Source organism: Eurytemora carolleeae, unplaced genomic scaffold (assembly GCF_000591075.1).
Source record: "Eurytemora carolleeae unplaced genomic scaffold, Eaff_2.0 scaffold649, whole genome shotgun sequence".
NCBI lineage: Eukaryota > Metazoa > Arthropoda > Copepoda > Calanoida > Temoridae > Eurytemora > Eurytemora carolleeae.
In genome coordinates, this window is record NW_019396584.1 from 257,598 (window position 1) to 273,422 (window position 15,825).

The 15,825-nt window shown below is 33.1% G+C and overlaps 2 protein-coding genes across 2 annotated transcripts; both read left to right on the plus strand.

The window, feature by feature from the left end:
• Window positions 1–114: 114 nt before the first annotated feature.
• LOC111705910 (uncharacterized) lies at window positions 115–10,829 on the plus strand. Its single transcript, XM_023478614.1, has 8 exons — window positions 115–156; window positions 1,073–1,123; window positions 1,187–1,247; window positions 2,160–2,216; window positions 4,006–4,058; window positions 6,112–6,153; window positions 9,977–10,005; window positions 10,755–10,829. The coding sequence occupies exons 1-8, from the start codon at window positions 117–119 to the stop codon at window positions 10,827–10,829; spliced, it is 408 nt and encodes a 135-aa protein (XP_023334382.1). The 5' UTR covers window positions 115–116.
• A 51-nt stretch (window positions 10,830–10,880) lies between these two features.
• LOC111705914 (sodium/hydrogen exchanger 2) lies at window positions 10,881–15,362 on the plus strand. Its single transcript, XM_023478622.1, has 8 exons — window positions 10,881–10,977; window positions 11,438–11,474; window positions 12,209–12,261; window positions 12,326–12,398; window positions 13,143–13,259; window positions 13,879–13,956; window positions 15,065–15,145; window positions 15,320–15,362. Exons 3-8 carry the CDS (start codon window positions 12,232–12,234, stop codon window positions 15,337–15,339), a joined length of 399 nt encoding a protein of 132 aa, XP_023334390.1. The 5' UTR covers window positions 10,881–10,977; window positions 11,438–11,474; window positions 12,209–12,231; the 3' UTR covers window positions 15,340–15,362.
• The last annotated feature ends 463 nt before the right edge of the window (window positions 15,363–15,825 follow it).

Here is a 15,825-nt window from a genome sequence, read left to right on the forward strand (position 1 = left end):
GACAGTACCACAGAACATGGAAGTTGAGATCCACGACTTTTGGACTTTACAAGATCACATGTTAGTAAATAAATTTAAACAAAGATTTAAAATTTTTTTTCGTCTGGCAGATGAGAATGGAATCGCCAGCTGAAGACGTGAAAAAAGAACATTTAGGTTAAACTTTCTTTATTTTTTAGAACAGAAAAAGTCTGATTCTTTTGTCCTTTTTTCCCCTGCAGCAGGTTTTGCTGCGCGCAGCTAAAACTAGCGACTAAATGAAGTTTGGAATAGAACTAATTCTTTTTATTATTTTAAAAAAAAAATTTTTTTTTAATTTTACATTGAACTTTCGTTAAACGTTTTTGATAATAAAAATAATAATAATATTTATTTCGGGCAAAGTACAATATCACAAATTTATATGATTGAATAAAGGTGTCAACTGTCAACTGTCAACACATAATTTATGCTTGTCGTTGTTTTAAGAGAGTGACTGGCAATGCATGGTAGGTAAACTGAGTATGTAGTATTGTGGAGAATTTTTTTAAGGATTCATTTGAGACATATAAAACGCTTTAATAATGCATAATTAGAGTCACGTTGGGTGGTTACGTTTTGAGAGTTGATTTTTTAAAATTATTAAATACGGATGACAAAAATGTATCAAAATTCTTCTAATTAGAAGTAATTATGAAGATTTTGATACATATTTCTGATTATTAATCTCTTGTTTATGTATGGTCTGACTAAGCGTTCCAGCATTTCATTAAAAAATAAGAGTCATTGCTAAGGGGGGTTTGAAAATTCTGAGGATATCCATTGTCAGAATTCCGCCTTAAATAGGACAAATTGGATAAGAAAGGTTAGGCTAAGAATGGATATTTTCGACAAAAGAATTCTAATTCTTGTAAGTTCATCATGGACACAGTGGTTCAGAATATGGCCATGTCTACAGCAATATTTCCTTGCAGCCGGCAGAATATAAACCGGTATCATAGTGCATGGTGCATGGTGTTCTTACTTCAAATTATTGGCATGATAGGCTCATTTTCAAATATATGAAAACTCCCTTTTATACCTTTTTGTTTAGTTTACCATACATACGAGCACTATGTTCCGAACCAGGACTATTTAGGAACAGGTGAATATTCTGGAAATATCAAAATATTCTTAATTTGACCCACGCACATCAACTAAATTTCAGTTTTAGAAGAATCTGAACCTCCTGGAGTTGAACTGTTATTCAACTTTGCTGCTTTTAATAGGTAAAATCAAAACATTATGCAAATGTATACAATAAAAAGTATTTGATAACTACTTGCAGTATTGTTATATGATTTGTTTCCAGTAAAGATTTGCCATAGTGTGCCTATATATAAGGTTTCCAGTGAAAAAGAAAAATCGTTTCACGAAAATTTCGCATTTTTCGCAAAAAAAATATATTTTCGCATTTCGTTCGCTCGCAAAAAATGCAAGAACTTTCGTTTTTTTCGCAAAATTTCGCAAAAAAACTAATGCGAAAGTTGGCGAAAAAATTATGCGAAAATTCCGCAAAAAAATAATGCAAAAAATTCGCGAAAAAAATAATGAGAAAATTTCGCGAAAAAATATTGCGAAAATAGAACGTATGTATTGTGGACGGACAGGCAGAAACTTAAAAAGATAGCTAATGAAATCAAATTCTCTTCATCAAACATTTATTCTCATGGTTTTCACAAAATTTTCGCATCTTGCGAAAATATTTTTGCATTTTCGCGAAATTTTACTTTGTTTTCGCTTTATTTATTTTTGCTGGAAACCCTAAGTGTGCCCCAAAATAAGCATGAAGTTATAATTATTTTTTAGAATTTGCTTTTTTTGATGTCATAAGATTTACGGCCAAAACTAGACACAAATCTGATTTAAATTGAATTTAAGGGTTCGACTCGTTTCCACTTTTTTAGGCCAATAAAAGATGAAAGAATCAGATTATCTTTTTAAAGTTATTTAGAATTAATTTAGAAAAGAGTTTCGAGATAATTAGGAAATTAGACACATTCAGTTACCATGCAGTAACTAAAAGCTATTATAATAATTAATGTTCATAGCAACAATACAATACTTTTTCGGTAATTTTCATGACATTTTGAAATTGATATTTTTCCATAAAGTATAAAACATTGAATTTACATTTTTAGATTTGAAATATATTTCCAAATTCTGGTTTTTATCCTGCTTCTCATTTCCATATATGGGTAGGTAACATTATATTCCTATCCTTTTTTCATTTGTTAAAAAACAGATAATTTTCTCAATAAACAATATTTTGAACTTAAAAAAAAACAAAAATATAAGGGAAATCATTTCTATTTTTTAATTTTTTAGTAGTTAAAATAATATCTAAATTTTTAAAGACATATTCTTTGGAGAAAAAAAAACAATGGTTGAGACACAGGTCTTTGCAGTTTAGAATAAGAAATAAAGAAAAGTATTTTTAAATTTAAATTTGATGCCTAAAACAATTGAAAACACAAATATTTTACAATAGTATTTTTGTTTCAATTACAAAAATACAAAATTACAAAAAAAAATTTAAAACTATTTTGGCTTTTTGTTAATAATCAACTATAAAAATTACATATTTTTTTATAACCTTTTTGTTTTTAAACCTCTGTAAAAACGGTTCTCTTTAAAAGGAGTGACCGGCATGATGGTTGAAATGAATATGTGGTATTGTGGACAAATTTTTTAGAATTCATTTGAGTCATATAAAATGTTTCTACGACGTATATTTACTAAGTTTAAATCTAGAGCCATTTTTTAAAGAATTACAGAAACCGTCGCAAAGGATGAGACTGAAAAAACGACCTAAAACTCTTAAAATATGACGACCCCATGGTCTCATCCTTTGTGGGTAACCCTGTATAGTGTATTTACCAATACCAAGACAATTTTTTATTTCAATTTTGATTTCTTTCAATCTTTCAAACATCAGAGACTCCTAAACATGTAAACAAAGAGAAGTTGTCAATCAACAGCTTGGTACCAGTACAAACGTCGAACCCACAAACGTCGGACCCACAAACGTCGGACGGTACAAACATAAGACTTACTAACGTCGGACAGTACAAACGTTGGACCAGTACAAACGTCGGACCAGTACAAACATCGGACCAGTACAAACGTCAGACTGGTACAAACGTCGGACGGGTACATTTATAAGAAAAAACGTCGGACTAAGGATGAACAAATATATTTGAATTTTCAGATTAAAATTCTTGTAAATTCGCAATTTTCTCTAAAAAAAAATTCCAATTTGTTTTGTTAAAAATTCATAATCTCACAAAGTCTGGATACATGGACGAGGAGACTGCTAACTATATTGAGGGGGGGACGGCACCTGCTTGATTCAAATCAGTTTGAATATAGGGGTACAAAGAAAAAACCCAACAAAGTTACAAAACCTATTACCAATGCATTCATAGGAAAAACAATTCTTGTGCTGCAGGAGCAGTTGTAAACAATGAGAATGACAAGACAAGTAGTTTATGAAAGCTCTGGAAATATAGCAATAAGTCCACGAACTGTTCTTGGAAACATCTACAACATCGGGTTGCAAAGATATAGGGATTAAACTGTATAATCTTGTAGAATTCATAGTTTGAAATTGTTAAAACAATGGTCCATCCAAAATCTACCAAGTCCGACGTTTTTTCTTATAAATGTACCCGTCCGACGTTTGTACTGGTCCGACGTTTGTACTAGTCCGACGTTTGTACTGGTCCGACGTTTGTACTGGTCCGACGTTTGTACGTCCGACGTTTGACCTGTCGGACGTTTGTGGCGTCCGACGTTTGTACTGGTACCAACAGTTTTTCTTTGTTTACTTTCAAACTTGTAGTTTAAAATTGTTTGTCGGGGATCAAACCACTACATAAAAACTCGTTTTTATTGTATTGATATTATCGCCGATTACTTTATTTCAAATTATATAGAAATATCGTCAAAATTTAGTAAATTAAATAATGTTTTTTTTTCTACCAGATTTTCTCTTCTCCTTCACCAGTGGAAACTTATGAGAAAAATCAGGGATTACAGTAAGCAACATTTTTTTTCAGAGTTCATTATTTTATTCGAAATTTTTACAGTGAAACCCATAATATTATGGAATAAAGAGACGACTCTAAGACTCAAGTCTTGATTTTTTATCTTTATACGGTGGTAGGCAATGTTTTCAATATAATGAAGACGACTTTTGATTTAAATTTTGATTTATATAAAGCTTTTAAACAGCATGGATACACAAAAACATGTAAACAGAGAGAAGCTGTCAATTAATATAGCTTCTCATATATAGCTTTCAGTGTATACCCTAACCTGCTCAGTGTATACCCTAACCTGCTATCAGTGTATACCCTAACCTGCTGCCGACAACACCTCTCGTTCCCTGTCTCCAACGCTAGAAATTCAGCTGACCAGCTGAGGTATGGCGGGAGATTTACTTCCAACACAATGAAGATCACTTACCAGCTCCTAGAGTTATACAATGTTGGTGTAAACGCTGGCCTGGATTTGAAGCTGAATCTATGGACAAGGGATGGGGACGAGTTTTTTTTTTTCTCGCCTTCCTGGATCCAAGCATCAGAGAACCAGGACTAGGAGCAGAAGATGGAGAAGTTATGGACGGGCGAGAAATACCTCAAAGGATGTTAGGTCCCCCTTGCAGGCTGCAGGACCCTCCCAGGTGCGTGAGAGGTCCCATCTGCAGGTAGCTAGACCCCGCCAGGTGGATGAGAGTTCCCAACCGCAGGTAGCTGGACCCCCCAAGGTGCGTGAGAAGTCCCAACCGCAGGTAGATGGACCCCGCCAGGTGGATGAGAGTTCCCAACCGCAGGTAGCTGGACCCCGCCAGGTGGATGAGAGGTCCCAACCGCAGGTAGCTGGACCCCCCAAGGTGCGTGATAGGTCCCAACCGCAGGTAGCTGGACCCCGCCAGGTGGATGATGAGTCCCAACTGCAGAAATCAGAGTCCCCTCAAGAGAATGAAAGAAATCCAGCCCTGACTGTGAAAACCCCCTTGATGGAGGAGAGAATCTGCAGGAAAGGGTTAAGGCGCCATTTCAATGATACAAAGTACCCAAATCCTCATTTCTTGAAAGAACCTTTTACTTCTTTTACACCCTCCTCCTATATACCTCAGTTAGACGGTGAAAATGAACCTAATCCTGAACCTGATCCTGAACCTGATCCTGAACCCGATCCTGAACCTGATCCTGAGCCCGAACAAAAATGCGACCCTAATCCAGAGCAGACCCTGAAACCCCTAATTAAAACCATTCCACCTGAGCTTGAACCCGCGCCTGGCCTGAATCCTCCATCCAATATTGTGAATCCAATGTTTGGATTTTGTCAGGAAACTACGTGTTTAATATGTCCCGATAAAACCACGGAAAAAATCGGAAACTATGATGCCTGTTTTCCTAGTACAGATAAATCAATACCAGGATGTGAACGTGTACACTGGCATTCTAAGAATACACTCTGTTTTACAGCTAGTGAATTCAAAAAAACTAATATGTGGTAAAATTTCTCTGAGATAATTGTAAAACTTTATGAAATCTTTAATCTTTAATCACTGAATAAATATTTAGATCTTAAAAATATAGCTTCTCTTTAATTGCTTGTAAACTTGTAATTAAAAAAAAAATAGGTTAACAATTGAAAATTTAATAAAAAAGTCGTCTTCATTGCTATAATCGCCTACCACCTCACACAACAATTATTCGGTGTGCAAAGATCCCTTCAACAATAAGTAAGATGTGTTTCAACCTTTTAGTATAAAAGTATTTTTTTTAAACAACACCATGTAGATAAGTTTTCCTAAATGTCGTCTTCCTATTCTACAGTTTAAGGAGTCCCACTGAAGTGTATATTGATATTAATCTCAGTCGAATAACAAACTAGGCGAAAACCCACTTTTTTAAGGTCGTACTTTTACTAACATATACAAATTATTGCAATCACGAAGCGGAGTAATCTTAAACATAGAACGGATATATAGGCTGAATCTATACGAATTTAGACTGTTCCTGACAGTCCTAGATTGTAATGTAAACAAATAGTTTTCTAAATTGTTCTTTTCTTTTTTAGTTCCTGAGTCTATTCTCCTGCTAATAGTTGGCGCTCTCCTAGGAATGAAATATACAATTATATTATCTAATATGAAAAGTTCTTTGTTTGGATGTCCGATCATATTTTACAAACCCCATGACCGATTTGCCTCAAATTTGCATGATTGGGGAACTCAGGACATCCACATTGATGTTCATAGCTTGGTTTTGAGATTCTAAATTGAGTGAGTGGAGTTGACTTGCATAGAAAAAAATAGTTTAAATCGTAATATACGACGAAGCGCGGGTAAACGCGGTTTTTATGAAAACCCTGGCCAACGCTGGGTTCTCAAGCTATACTCGTTATTATAAAAATTCAGGTTTCTCTTTACAGACGTAGACGTTAAAAAATATACAAACTGGTGTTTGTGATGGTTTTGTGGGAGTTTCAATTCGCAATCGAAAAATATTATTCGAAAACAGACCTCACTGAAGATTGGTCCATGACAATTGGTCCATGAAACATTGTGTATGAGGATGTTTATCTGTTTTTTTGATTAAATAATAAATTAAAAATCAATAACATTCCTTCCAATTCCTTGTCTTGAATGTTTCCACATGTTTCTTTGGTTTCCTTCATGTCTGGTACTCTGATGTCTGATTCTTCACTAGTTACTCTAGGATACAACTTAAATTGTTGAATCCAGCCGTTTTCCTTCATATTTGGTATTTTGATGACTGATTCTTTATTAAAACTGTCTACTGTTACACTCTGTTTACATTGTCTTCAACATGTTGCTTCATTGTTCCTTGGAGTCTGGTCTTTACTTAGGGTTCCTTGATTCACACTGCTGCTACCACTTTTGTTGTAAATCCCCTGCTACGAATTCTTGAAATGTATCTATCCAAGTTTAACCCGTCCGCCAAAAAAGTCAAACAGGACACAATCCACATGGGTACAATCCCGCGATTTCGTAGCTATCAGACAAGCTATATATGGATCCCAAATGATGGGGACGATTCATGCTCTAAATGCCCCTTAAAGACACTAGCCTAGCTATCAACAAGCTATATATGGATCCAAAATGATGGGGACGATTCATGCTCTAAATGCCCCTTAAAGACACTAGCCTAGCTATTAATAAGCTATATATCGATCCAAAATGATGGGGACGATTCAACACTCTAAATGCCCCTCAAGGACACAAGCCTGGCTATCAAAAAGCTATATATCTATTTCAAATGATGGGGACAATTCAACACTCTAAATGCCACTCTGGGACACACGCCTAGCTATCAACAAGCTATATATGGATCCCAAATGATGGAGACAATTCAATGCTCTAAATGCCCCTCAAAGACACAAGCCTAGCTATTAATAAGCTATATATATATCGATCCAAAATTATGAGGACCATTCAACCCTATAAATGCCCCTCAAAGACATAGCTATTAATAAGCTATATTTCGATCGATGGGGACAATTTAATGCTCTAAATTCCCCTCAAAGACACAAGCCTAGCTATCAAAGTCATATATATCGATCTAAAATGATGGGGATACTTCAATGCTCTAGATGCCACTCCGGGACACAAGCCTAGCTTTCTAACAAGCTATATATTAATCCCAAATGATGGGGACGATCCTTTACCAGGGAATGATTACTCTCTAGCATTAAAGGGAGTGATCGGCTATGTAAGGTAATTGAACTGAGTATGCAGTGTTGTGGAAAACTTCTTCAGGATTCATTTGAGACATATTTCACTTTTTAAAAGTCTGTAAATCCTGAGTTTGAGCGCAAATTCGACGTTCAAAACTCCTGATTTGGGGGTAGATACGCTTTCAGAATTAGTTTTTTTTTTAAATTATTAATTAACGACGACATAAAATGTAAAAATATTCTACAATAAACTACAGACGTCATGTTTAGGAACATTTTGAGAAAACAAAAATTAATCTTATCATCGAAAATAAGTAATCTTGTTCAATTATTAGTTTCTATAATCTCATTATTCTAGTATCTCGTTATTCACAAAGATGTTCGCAGATTTTCTATAACTATTTTTGAAAAGACGACATTTAAAGAATTTGAAGAAATCAGCAAATAAATTCAAAGAAAATTAGAAATTCAATATAATAATGAAAACGAAATAATCGATTTTAGCATTGATTTATTGACAAGTTTCTTTTGTGAAATATGTTCCTAGCCATCTATTTAGATTACTGTATAATTTTTACTTTATTTTTCGTTGTCGTTATTTAATAATTTAAAAAAAAACTAATTCTGAAAGCGTATCCACCCCCAAATCAGGAGTTTTGAACGTCGAATTTGCGCTCAAACTCAGGATTTACAGATCTTTAAAAAGTGAAATATGTCTCAAATGAATCCTAAAGAAGTTTTCGACAACACTGCAATTACAGTTCAATTACCTTTCATAGCCGGTCACTCCCTTTAAACTGTACGGAGTTACTATATAGAAATGACTTTATTTAGATTTCTTGCATTACAAGTTTATGTGAATTGACATAATTACAGTTCTTACATCGTTATCTACAGAGCGTCCCATATCATATTAGATTAGTAATACTCGAAGAACCTAGCATTTTTTGCAAAAATATTTTTATATTGGACTTTTTCAATTTTTAAAAATAATTTAATCTTCTTAATTTTTTTGATTAGTCCCGAAAATCGTAATTTAGACGCATTTCCGATTTGACATGATGTGTGACACCCTGTATATATATCACATGATTACGACCATCATATTTGTATTTCCGCGCAGCTAAGTTTGATGTACGTATTTATAAGATTAACGAGGACAGATATAACGTGGTTAAGCTATCTCACATATGTATACAGCATAATTTAAGTTGAATGTACATACAGGGTGTCCCACGAAACATGGCAGTAGGTGAATTGTTTAGAATGTCTTTTTCCATAATTTGTTAAGTTGTTTGATACCAAAGATCAATAAAAATATTATATGGGAGTCATGCTATATTAAAATTGCTTTCAAAGTAAAAGATTTTTTTAACTAAAAATAACGATTTATTAAATGTCATGTTGCGTGGGACACCCTGCATTTAAATGATTAACATGGAGAGATATAACCGCAGTTAATCTAATCCCATACGCATGTTTTAATCATATCATAACGTAGCTCATGTTTAATATATCTAGGTATGTTCAGGTTAACAAATATGAGGATTGCTACGATTTTTGCTACACACCCACCTGTATACACATATGTAAGCTATTGTTGGCCAAACGGCTAAACCGAATGGGCTGGATTTTGGGGGGGACCCATGGATACACAGAAGGTGACATATATAGGCTAAAAATTGATTTTTTTCTTCAAAAATTCTAAAAATCCAAATTTCGATTAACACCGGCCATTTCCGCTAGTAATTATGTTATGTATAGATATCAATAATATATTTATATAAAGATAGATACATTATATATATTTGATTCTAATCGTGTCTATTCTAATTCATGAAACTGATTTGAATGCTAATACAGCAGATCTAGGGATTTATGTTAAATCTTGATACAACACTGTTTTACAATATTCATCCAGAAGTCGGATTAAACATAAGATTTGGCTCAAATCTCGAAACACATATGAAAACTTCTAGCTAAACCAACTATGTTTAAACCGTGTCTCTCATATATGAACCGAGTCTAGATACAGTTCAATTTTTTTATTCGGCTCGTGTGATAGTGAGCTTTGTTTGGATTTTCTCCACTAAGATTGCATTACAGCTTAATCTTTAAATCTCAATTTAAACTATTGTATGATTTCGATAAATCAATTTAAAAAGAAAAAAGGAGCGCTTGAAGAATAAAAAAACCTCCACAAATAAAATTCTAAACATGAAAAATATATCTCATCTGATTCCAGGATTTCTTGGCAATCTTCTTTCTGCGCAGGTAGCGGTTAATCTGTCTTCATGTAAATTTGGCTTTTCTCTTGGTTTATCGTTTTTTTTGTATTAAATAAATGTAAAAATACTGTACTTTTTATCTTTAGTTTTAAAGAAGTCATTTGCTACATCCTAATTTTGCGTCAGAATTAGGAATATTTTGTATACTGCATAATTTAGAATCATTATTCTAAGTGGATTTGTTTGTTTTCCTTGTCTGGCTCCTTAAGAGAATTTAGGATATTTCTTTTCTTATTCTTCTCTCAAATAGATCAAGGTTGGTTAGTAAGGTTGCTTGGTCTCGATGTGCTCCAATATTTAGAAAATGTCGTTTCCTGAGCCGTGGACATTGAAATCCGTAAATTATGTCACTAATGCCTATTCCCTACAGTAGCTGCTATAATCAGTGACGTCATTTTCGGATTTTACCATCTAAGGCTAAGGAGATGACATTTCCCTTACATTTGAGCGCATCAAGAGAAAGCTACCTCAATATACAACCTTGGCTTAGACTTATATAGTATCCGGGTTTATTGTGCTAACACCTAAACTTAGATCAAATACAGTCTCACGGCTCAACATTTTAAACAAAGTGCAAAGAAATATTTAATATTATTAATTCAAAATATGGAATGTCGCACAGAATTAGAGAATTTGGGATATTGAGAAATTGGCAATAAATATATGTTTGAAAATTACAGTAGGTTTTAAAATTACGTTCATTCTTGTTTCAGATTTCTAATCCTTGTTTTTCAGGTTTCTCATCCCTGTTCCAGGTTTCTCATCCATGTTTCAGGTTTCTCATCCTTGTTTCAGGTTTCTCATCCTTGACCTCTCGGTCGTAAAAAATAACTAAGTGAAAACGAGGCTGAAAAAGGATAACTTAAGATTTTTTAAAATTCTGATTCCTAGTGTTTTGATTCCACCAATTATCCTTCATGCGTCCTACAGCCTACACAACCCACACTTTCTAAATCAGGGACAACAAAACCTAAAAAAAGTTCATCTTTATCTAAACTCTTTATTTAAAGGGACTAATAATGTAAAGGAACTAAGTTTTTGCCACAAACTCAAATTTTCTAATCCCTGTATCTCTGCTACCGGAAGGTTTAACCCTTCGATATTTCAAACTTGGATTATTTGATCTTACATAATTCATAGTTTGAAATATCTAAGGTCTATGACATTAAAAGCCATTATAGGGATTAGAAAATCAGAGTTTATGGCCAAGACTCAAATCCTTTAAATGACTGTTCATGTACGTAAAGAATGGGATTTTCTTTTGCTTATTTTATTTCGGTTTCTCTACATAAAAGGCTCGTGATTTATGAAAAATATTTAAATTGGGCACCTTCGTAAATAGAGCAGCCAATGGAATGTCAATTGATAATCAGTCGACAGTCTCATTTGAGAAAAAAAAATTTTGTTGCCATCTTAAGATTGGCTCAATTATTACGTTGGCCTTTGTGGGGACAGGTAATTATTTAGTGTTTATAATAATTCTTAAAATATGAACATTTAGTATAAAAAAGTCACAAAATCGGATAAACTGTAAGTGATTTTGAATGTATGAAGAGTCTTGAATTTGTAAAAACAGTTCTTCTTTCTTTATAAACTTCCTTTCATTAAAGTTTTAGACGTGAATAATTTTTGATCACTTAATTTTTCAATGAAAGGGGTGAAAATGTCACACAAATTATTGCACAAAACCATTGCAGATATTTTATTAAACAGATACACGCATCTAATTTTCAACAGTAGGACCTTAAAGTGATAACCAGAAAACAATGCATAGAAAGACGGCATTATAGCAATATTTTTTTATGTTGTTTCGATGTTGTTACAACGCAAATATTTTTACTAGTAACTTGAAGTAAAAAGGGTCTATTTACACTTTACAATTGCTATGTCTAATGTTCATTGAACTTGTTTAAGTCTTAACTTGTTTTCTGGTTATCACTGTAGAAAACCGTGGAATAGGAAGACGACATGAAAACAATATTTAAAGTGTATTTGATGTTGTTACAAAGCACATAATGTTAACAGAAGCTTAAAAATAAATTATAATGTGTAATGGTCTGTGTTCACTGCACGATTGCTCTGTCTTGTATTTATTAGACTATTGAAAACATCCACTTCAGTCTGAAAGTTATCTTCCCCTTCCACAGTTTTCTGGTTCTTACTGTTCTCATTACATTTATTTGTTGTAGGGTTGAATGCTGTTCTTATTGCTATGTTTCTCTACTTTTTCTATTCATATCTTGTAAGTGTATTATGCAAGGTATATATTCAACAATCAACATTAAACCCGTTGTTATGTACTGCAGGTGAACCCTGGTATGGGAATACTTCACCTTCTAACCTTCTCCAGTATTATTGCTGCCGTTGACCCTGTTGCAGGTAGGTGAGGAGGAACATATTATCCCATCCCAATCTATTACTATTTTAATCTCTATCATAAATTATACATGTACTATGTTTCCAGGGCGCTTCGCGTCTCTTTTCTAACAATGATTTTAGCTGTTAGCCGTCACTTTTCAAGCTGCCATTTTTCTTTGAAAATTGTATATCGCGGACTTTTCTGTTTAAATTGGCGCATTTTTAAAACAATAAATTTTGTCATTTTTTCGAGGCTAAATTTTTTCAATTTGATAGACCGTAAACCTTCCATTGTGGATATATGAGTTGCTTCACAAAATTTGGACACCATCGGCATCAAAGAATTATAATGTAAAGATAGTTATTTTAGAGGTGTACACATTTTTTGAACTGCAGTGCACTGCCTCTGAACTGTAAAGTAAACACAAGACGGATGTCACAGCATGACATGGGATCCATCTTTCATGCACATAAAAATCAATGAAATATTCTGGTCTGTGAATTATCAAAACTATCAAAATTATAAGCTTTTATCCTCCTCGGATACTAGAAGAACACTGATGCATCTATTCTTGTATACAAACACGGCCCAGAGAGAACTGGTTTCAATATGTACGCAAAGAATACGCAACAGCAATTAATTTTCCTTGCCTTATTTCCTTGATCACATATAGTCTTTTCTAATTTTATCGGACACAAAAAACAGAGAGACAAGAAATCTTTTATTATTAATGATATAATTTGTATTAACATATTTTATGTTAGTTTTAGCAGTGTTTGATGATGTTAATGTTGATAAATCCCTCTACTATCTCGTTTTTGGGGAAGCACTGCTTAATGATGGAGTTACTTTCGTCATGTTCGAGGGGTTCAAGTCATTAGGTTAGTTTCATGTGGTTCAAGTCATTTGGTTAGTTTCATGTGGTTCAAGTCATTAGGTTAGTTTCTGGTTGTTTAACTCATTAGGTTAGTTTCTGCTGTTTCAAGTCATTAGGTTAGTTTCAGGTGGTTCAAGTCATTGGGTTAGTTTCTGGTTGTTTAAATCATGAGGTTAGTTTCAGGTGGTTCAAGTCATTAGGTTAGTTTCAGATGATTAAAGTCATTAGGTTAGTTTCAGGTGATTCAAGTCATTAGGTTAGTTTCTGGTGGTTCAAGTCATTGGGTTAGTTTCAGGTGATTCAAGTCATAAGGTTAGTTTCTGGCTGTTTAAGTCATTAGGTGAGAGGAGCAAGGTCACTACCCTCTCCCTCACCTCTCTTTCATATTTTGCTTGAGTCAGCTTTTCTACACATTTTCATAATACATAAAGGTGACGTCTGTCATCCTGTGTATTTGTCTTCATTCGCTTTAATTGGTGAAAAAAAAGATAGTGTAAAGCTCAAATTCCCTTCTTATTTTCCTATTCAAAGCTTTCTTCTTTTTTCATCAATAAAATCATGTAATTTTGTCTTTTTTATTATTTGATAAAATTAAAAACTAAAATACCATTTCTACTGTTCAGCTGTTCTGAAGGATGTGTCAGCTGTCCCTGTAACATCTTACGCTTCTGTAGCTTTATCCTTTATTACCTCGCCATTAGGTTAGTTACACCAGTGGCCAAATTTAAAGAATTTGAGCCTCGGCTCAAATATGGTTGGTTCCGCTTAAAATTGTATCAAATGTTTCAAGATTTAAGCCGGCACATAATTTAAACCAGGTTTTGGCAGATTTAAACTGCGGCTCAAATTCTTTAAATTCCATCTCAGGTTAGTTTCAATAGATTATTTAGTACACAGGTTCAGTTTCAATAAATTAATTAGTACACAGATTTAGTTTCAATAGGTTAATTAGTGCACATGGGTTAGTTTTAATAAATTAATTAGTTCACAGATTTAGTTTCAATAGGTTAGATAGTGCACAGGGTTAGTTTCAATAGATTATTTAGTGCACACGATTAGTTTCAAAAGATTAATTAGTATGCAGGTTTAGTTTCAATAGATTAATTAGTGTGCAGGTTTAGTTTCAATATATTAATTAGTACACAGGTTAGTTTCAGCTTATTTAGTGCACATGTTTAGTTTCAGTAGATTAATTAGTACACAGTAATCAGGTTAGTTTCAATTAATTAACAAGTACACAGGATTAGTTTCAATAGGTTAATTAGTACACAGGTTTAGTTTCAATCAGTTAACTAGTACTCAGGATTAGTTTCAATATATAAACAATTACACAAGGTTAGTTTCAATAGGTTAATTAGAAAACATGGTCAGTTAATTAGTACACAGGTTTAGTTTCAATCAGTTAACTAGTACTCAGGATTAGTTTCATTATATAAACAATTACACAAGGTTAGTTTCAATATATTAATTAGTTCACAGGTTTAGTTTCAATATATTAACAAATACACAATTGGTTAGTTTTAATAGGTTTATTAGTACACAGGTTTAGTTTGAATACATTAATTTAAACACAGGTTTAGTTTTAAAAAGTTAGTACCCAGGCTAGTTTTGATGTATTTAGTAGTAGATTTACTATGTACAGGATCACCCGTAAAGGATTATACATCAATGACGACTTATGGCATTTTTAAAATAAATCAATCATATAACTTTCTTTCTTATATATATATATTCATGCAAATGTTAAAAATAATTACAAAATCCATGAATCTAAATAAAAGACTTGAATAGCTTCACCTGTATGTTTAGGTGGGGTTCTATGTGGAGTAATCTGTGGATGGTTTTCAGGATTCTTTACTAAATTCACTTCAGAAAAAAATGAGTATTTAGGTCAATATATATATTTTCAAAGATTTTTTGAAATATTTCTTAATTTTATTTAAGGCAGACGCCTTAGCAAATATTTTTTTCTTTAACTGGAAATCCTATCTAGAACCATGTACAGTTCTTTCATTGTTTATTTAAGAATCACATACAGTCCTTTAATTGTGTATTTATATTTAGAACCGTGTACAGTCCTTTAATTGTGTATTTATATTTAGAACCATGTACATATCAATTTGAAAAATATACACCCCTGCCCAAAGGAAAAGACTTTACTTGTAACTAAGTGTATTTGATATTCTTACAATTTACAAAGCAAATTATTTAACTAGTAACTTCTTAAGTTACTTTTGGGGGAAATGGGCCAGTTTACACATCATAATTGCTGTGTCTTTATGTACATTGGAATATTTAAAGTCATACTTGGAGTCTAAAAGTCGTCTTCATATTTTAGAGTTTTCTGGTTCTTACTGTTCAGGATAAAAGATGTAAAAAACAGGATTTTAATTTTTACTGTTTAGGTTGGATGGTCTGGAATTTTGGCAATTATTGCCTGTGCTCTCACACAGGCTAGATACACCTTCTTTAATATTAGGAACATATTCTATATCTATATCATAATCTGTATCAAATTTTCATTTCAAGTTAAAAGAAAGTCTTAAAATTAAATTTTGATTAACTGATTA